General features: G+C 27.5%; 1 protein-coding gene across 1 annotated transcript; it reads right to left on the bottom strand.

Moving 5' to 3' along the window:
- Window positions 1–364: 364 nt before the first annotated feature.
- LOC112595377 lies at window positions 365–6,202 on the bottom strand. Its single transcript, XM_025340539.1, has 5 exons — window positions 5,665–6,202; window positions 2,033–2,957; window positions 1,190–1,322; window positions 557–636; window positions 365–462 (listed from the first exon to the last, which is right to left on the bottom strand). Exons 1-5 carry the CDS (start codon window positions 5,833–5,835, stop codon window positions 380–382), a joined length of 1,392 nt encoding a protein of 463 aa, XP_025196324.1. The 5' UTR covers window positions 5,836–6,202; the 3' UTR covers window positions 365–379.
- Window positions 6,203–6,568: the final 366 nt, after the last annotated feature.

Here is a 6,568-nt window from a genome sequence, read left to right as displayed (position 1 = left end):
AATAAACTAAATATTTTTATAGATTTTAAGCATGGCTGTATTCTTCATTGATTAGCTATATTGGCTTCAAAAATAAAAACACTAGGAGTATTATATATATATAAAAATATTTGAATTTGATTATGGTACGAAATACACATGATGTTAATATTTTTTCAATTGGGTATATTTTTAGTTATACCCTGTTTTACATAAGATTGAACAATTTCAATAGCTTTTAGAAATTATTACTTAAAATGAATGAAATAGTTTTCAAATATTTATTTTGGTTTATCTAAACATTCAAAACCATGTAACTTATTTTAGTTTATAAAGTATAATTAAATTTTGTATAGTTAAATATATCTTAATAAATATGGTTCAAGTCTTGAGTTAAGTATTATTGTGTTTTTGATATATTTGCTATATTTTTTGATTCCGACAAATATTCATAATCAAGTACTTTTCCATTTTCTTCTTTATCTAAATTTTTAACATTAAATATTTATAAAAAAAACAATAGGTATTTTAAAGTACATTTAAAAATATATTTAAAAATATTATACGATATTATTACCTTGCAGTGGTTTATACGTTGTCAAGTGAATAATCGGATTAATATGATTCTCTTGTTCTTCGTCTTTCATACTTTTAGAACTAAACATATAATAATGACATTAGTTAATATTTAAGTCTTAAAATTTAATAATATTATTTTATAATAGTCGAAATTATTTATAACGTTAATGGCAGCGAAAAAAAAGTAAAAACTTTCTTTTTTATGATTAAACCAAAAGTATTCCGTCAGTTAGTATTTTTTTTTTTTTTATAAGAATAGCATAAAAATATGTTTGGGGGTAAATTGCATAATTTGCCATTTACAATAGTAGCAACATATAATAAATATTCAATTTCCTAACTGCTAGTTGTACTGAAGTATTTAAGACACTTAAAATTTTCATTTATTTATAAATAACAGTTTTTTTTTAACTTTTTTTTTTACATTTGGTATTATTATTATAAGTGACAGCGCGAGAGGGGACAATAGGGGCAGTTGCAATAGGGGACCCTACAATTTAAGATTATAATTTAGGCCCCGCGAATAGCGGTTCAAAGACTTTGTATAGGTAGATAGTGATTTATTTTAATTAGAGCCCCAAAAACTCTAGCGCCGTCACTGATTATTATAATTATTATTTGTAACACTTACATTCTACGGCCACCTTCGCTGAATTTAGGAAATAGGTTTAATCGAAACATTAATTTATTTGGATCTAAGTGTTGAAAGTTGTTTTTTAACGAAGTAATTATCTCAGAATTATGTTCTTCTTCATCTTCTTCAGCTAAATATAATAAATATAATATATTATTATATAGTAAAAAAAATCGTTATTAATAAATGGTTTAATGATACTTTAATTATGAAATACGAGTAGTACATACGTAACTATTTTTTTTTTTTATCAATTTCAAAATTGTTAATTTAATACGATAAAAACATTATGTATTATACATTTAATGAAATTTACTATATCTGAGAGAAAATAGTAGAAAATAGGATTTATGTTTAATATACATGTTTTAGAATAGTTATATTTTATCTTTATATCTTAAAGAAATATATTATGAAATCTATGATTATTAAATTATAATTATTATTTTAAAAATACGATCTTTTTCTGTGATATTATTGTAATTGTAATTTAAGTACGAATTATTATAGAAAAATAATAAATTTAAAGTTGTGAAATTTTATTAAATTACATTTTAAATTGTGTTATCAGTAATAATAAAAAAAATATATTACTAAATCAGTAGTAATATAGATTTATTGATCAAGTTCTTCTTAAGAAAATGTATTCAATTTAATTAATTTAATTAATTGTTTAGAATTTATCAATATTGTTGATAGTTTACTATCACAAAGTATAAGTTATGTATATATTATATATTTAGGTATCTGATTCACTTATAAATTGTACTTATAAATACCTACAGATAATAAAATATTTTATATTATTTTGTTATGTATAATTAATTTTAAATTACTAACCTTGTTCGTTTTCGTGTTCGTTATCCGGTAATGGATATATATCTAACATAACACTTATTGGCTTTTTGTTTCTTTTATTTTTAACTTTTTTTGGTTTTGGAGAATCTGGTATAGGGTAAATATTGTTAAAAGATGGTGGATGAAATATTACATCAGTATGTGACGGTATACTAGCTGACCCTTCTTGTAGCGTAAGGTCTAAAGGAACGTCTCTCTCAAAATCCATTGAATAATGGGCTTCTGGGTTAGGTGGCTTCATAAAGTCATCCGGTAATGACATGGTAGGTGGTGTCAAGTATACTGGTGGACCAAATTTGTTGCGGAATCTCCTTAAATTGGTACTTGGCATATTTACATCCGGGAGGAATCTGTTGACTTCTTCTGCCGGTCTTATAGGATAATACCGAGGGTTGGATTCTTGTGCTATCATGTATTCCGGAATATTTGCCTTATGAGGGGACCCGGTTACGTACTTCATTACGTCCAGGATGCTTTTTGGTGGGAATGGTGCTCGATAAGCTGCCAACTGTGGAAAGTCCGATCTTCGATTGAACCCGTATATACTATCGGCATACTCGAGCTTATTGTTTTTATTTGAATTAGTTCTCCAATAATTTGAGTCGTAGGATAAATAAGTCGGCCGTTGTGGTGTCAGATGTGGATAAAGTCGCATTTTTCTACCGTTTTCTAATTTATTGTCATCGATTCTCTTGGAAATAACTACGTCATCCACTGGATTATGTGTCGTGTAGTTCTCAGAATTTTTTATACCGAGAACTGCAGCCAGAAGCCCGTCTGTTGAACGGTTAGCGGTTTGAGTAGTCATCGTATTTTTTTCTTTTACATATTTTGCGTAACTCACTATTGGTCCAGTAGATGCACCTTGATTTGTTGGAATCGTATAATTATAAAACGTGAAGTACAGCTAAAAAAATATTTATCGTGTAAATGAATATATTTGATCAATTAAAAAATGAAATAGTTAAATTACATTATAAACGAATATTTTTCAATAAGATTTTATTTATATATAACGTATTTTTTAGTTATTTGTTTTTTTATAAACAAAGGACATAAATAGAATATATTGTGGTATTTCGCATGCATTTGATACCAGGTACAATCATTGGTTATGCGCGTATTGTATATTTGAAGCAGACATTTTCAGAACTTAATAGTTACTCTGAACAAGTAAATATTATAAGAGTATGGAATATGAAGACGTATTAGCTTTAAAACGTAAATTAAAAATTTATTTTGTAGTTTTATTATAAATAGGTAACCAATGATTTATCTTAATAAGGCACCATATTTTTAAAAAAAATTATTATTAGTAAAAATTTATCTTATTCTTAAAAAGTACTTGGTGGAATAATCATTTTTTTTTTTAAATTTATGTTTAAAAGTAGGTGCAATTATTTTGTTAATATTTGATCATCCAAATATTTTAAAAAACTACAAAAATATTGGCTTTGTCATTTTACCAAAATACGTTTTTATATTTAATTTATGTTTTTTGAAATTGTTATTATCTCCGAGAAGCTCCTTTTAACTCGTTTAATATCAATGTACACCACAAAAATGAAATGAAATAAGAATTTGAAAATAAGTATTTTAATTATCCGCTTAAACTTAAATCAAATTGCTACTATAAGCTACTAATAAGATTGCTGAAAAAAGGTATATATTTACAAGTAGGTACTAATAATTTTAAACAATTCAATTCACATAATATTGTGATTATATAATTTATATAATGTTATACGAATTTAAAAATAATCTGGTCTTTTAAGAGATATTTTATGATTCTATGTCCAGATAAAATTTCTTTTCATTTTTCATGTAACACTATAACAAATATACAACTTAGCAATGTGCATAGAAATTTACTTTCGTTTTCGCTATATATATTTTACCTTATGCGATACAATAATACGTTGATTTTTAGTGTAATTAACACGATAAAACCAAATTAATATATTTATGGTTCCTGTCTACAAAGCGGAAAATAAATTCGGTGTTGCGTACATAGGTGTATATTGATGTGTATATTTGAGGTAACAAACTGTAATTATTATTGTATTTTTAATTTAAAGTTTTGATTTTGGTTTTCTAAAATTTATGAAAATAAATCAAACGCTTTCACGGTAAAAACGAGAGTGCATGTCCGACAAATAACTCAGACAAAATAAATATATTAAAAATGTTGTGAACTCAAAACGCGGTTTGACATAATTACCACCGAAAGTATACCTATCTATTTATAATTATCATAACCACGAGGTTTCGGTGACCATAATGTTCATGGCTCGATTAATACACTCTATTCGTGTAACTACTTGTAAATGCATGAAAAAACCTCCTGTAAAATTATAACTGTTTATTAAAAAAAAAAAAAATGCATTATTTTATTGTGTAAGACATACAAATAAGAATCGTATGTTTTTTGAAACTGTCATTATCTTAGAGAAGCTTCTTTTAAACGTTCATAATTTAAAAACGATTCTTACTTCTTGATAACATTAATGCTGAGTTATTGTATGATGAAAACTTCAATACAATTAATCTAATGAAAAAAAATGCAAATTTGTGATATATTATTTGTTTAATTGAGATGATGAGATTCAATATTCATATACAAAGAGACATAATTAATTAACCAAAATATATATTAGTGTGTATATTATGAAAAACAAGATTTTAGCACGAGTTTAATCATAAAAGCATCAATTAATGCGTATTTTGATTATTGATTACTGATAAGTGTCCCAAAATACGGTGTTTAAATATTTATCATTTTAAGATTTAAATTCTCAAGAGTAAAATATATTATTAATGTTGTGTTTGTATTTTAAAAAAGATACATAACTTTATAAAACAGTAACGGTTACTATTGAAATTTTCTAAAATCGTACAAAAAATAGGAATGAGAAACTATAAAGTACACGTTGTGGTTTTAAACGATCATTGTTCACGTGCATGATGCGTACATGATAGAAGATGGCCAAAATCAAAAGGGTGAAGATAAATCGCTGCTGGGATGATAACTTAACTAAAATCACCAAAAGTTTTAAAACAATTGCTGTACATTAAAGACATCAGGTAAGATAAGGTGCCATATGTGGTGAAAAAGGGTTTGAATCGATGAGGAGTAAAGTTGATCGGGTAAACTTTCGTAAAATGTAATAAATTGTGTATTGCCTGTCTTGAGTTTTTAGCTAAGGGTTTAGTATGGTGTGATAAAATGCTTCATACCTATACCTATTGACATCACAACCAACCAAGTTCTTTCTTATTGTATTATACCGAACGTGCTGTTATAATACAATTTTTAAAAACTAAAATTTAAAAATTTCTAACTCTTCACAAGTATATATTTCTTATAAATATGTTTTATTAATTTAGTTTCAAATCGATTTAAATGATTAGGTTATCGAATTTGTCTACAAAAATGAATAGAATTTATACATAATATTTGTATTATTGGATATACATATATATTATTATATATTATAATATAGTTTTAAACCATGGCCTAGGTGTACTTAAAATTATAATATCATTGTGTCATACATGTTATTTACGAGTATACTGTATAATTATTTTATGTACAGGGTTGTAGAATTGCTTACCGCTACCGCAGCAGCGGCGATCAGGGATAGAACCAGGAGACATCCTGTGGCCCTGTCAGTGCCACGCAGACGTTTCTTGTTGGAAGGCTCCTTGTAGATACCAAATTCGGATGCTTCGATCGTGGATTTCCTGTCGGGTGGCCATTTGGCTTCCAGCTTGGTCGCGTCCATGCGATTTGCGGGCCCGTGTTACGGTACAGATGGTAGTCACAATAGTATGTGCACGCTGTACAGCCTACGGCGACGGATTGCAGCGATGGGAAAACCACGTCTTATTCGACTAAATTTACTGAGTGATACGCGCATAGTTTGAGCCGCTCTGTTAATTTTCCCCTCTGCATTGCAGAGCTCTCTCTCACACACACACACACACGTACGCATGCATACACATATTTCCATAGCGTGACATGTCTTCGTCTTCGTTTTACCGCTCCCTTTCACCCCCCCTCCACCAGGATATTGTGATGTTATGATGTATGGACTTAACGTACTTACTTTTGTTGCCTCGTGACATCGGTTAGAATATTGTACATGTAGTGTTGAGGTGAAATGTTTAAATACTTCAGGTAAAAGATGTTTAGAAATAACTCACAACTGTTAATCCCTTTTATAGATATTTTTATCCATATTTCATCAATCACAACCGTATCTACATCATTTGATTGATAGCTTAAATTATTTACTTCTTAAAAATTGCTTACTCAGATATGTGTTAAATTTATATATTTTGTTCCACCTCATTTTAGTTTTGTTCTTATATAATTATAAGTGCAATTAAAATAATTATTGTTGAATTACTTGAATGTTAATCATCATGCTATTTACACATTTAGTACAACATTATATTGTTATGATTTCACACAATCGAGCCCATCTAAATCCGATAAAAAATCTGGTAGGTTAG

This window comes from Melanaphis sacchari, unplaced genomic scaffold (assembly GCF_002803265.2).
Source record: "Melanaphis sacchari strain LSU unplaced genomic scaffold, SCAv2.0 Contig0_pilon_pilon, whole genome shotgun sequence".
Taxonomy (NCBI): domain Eukaryota; kingdom Metazoa; phylum Arthropoda; class Insecta; order Hemiptera; family Aphididae; genus Melanaphis; species Melanaphis sacchari.
This window is presented reverse-complemented; position numbering and strand designations above follow the sequence as displayed.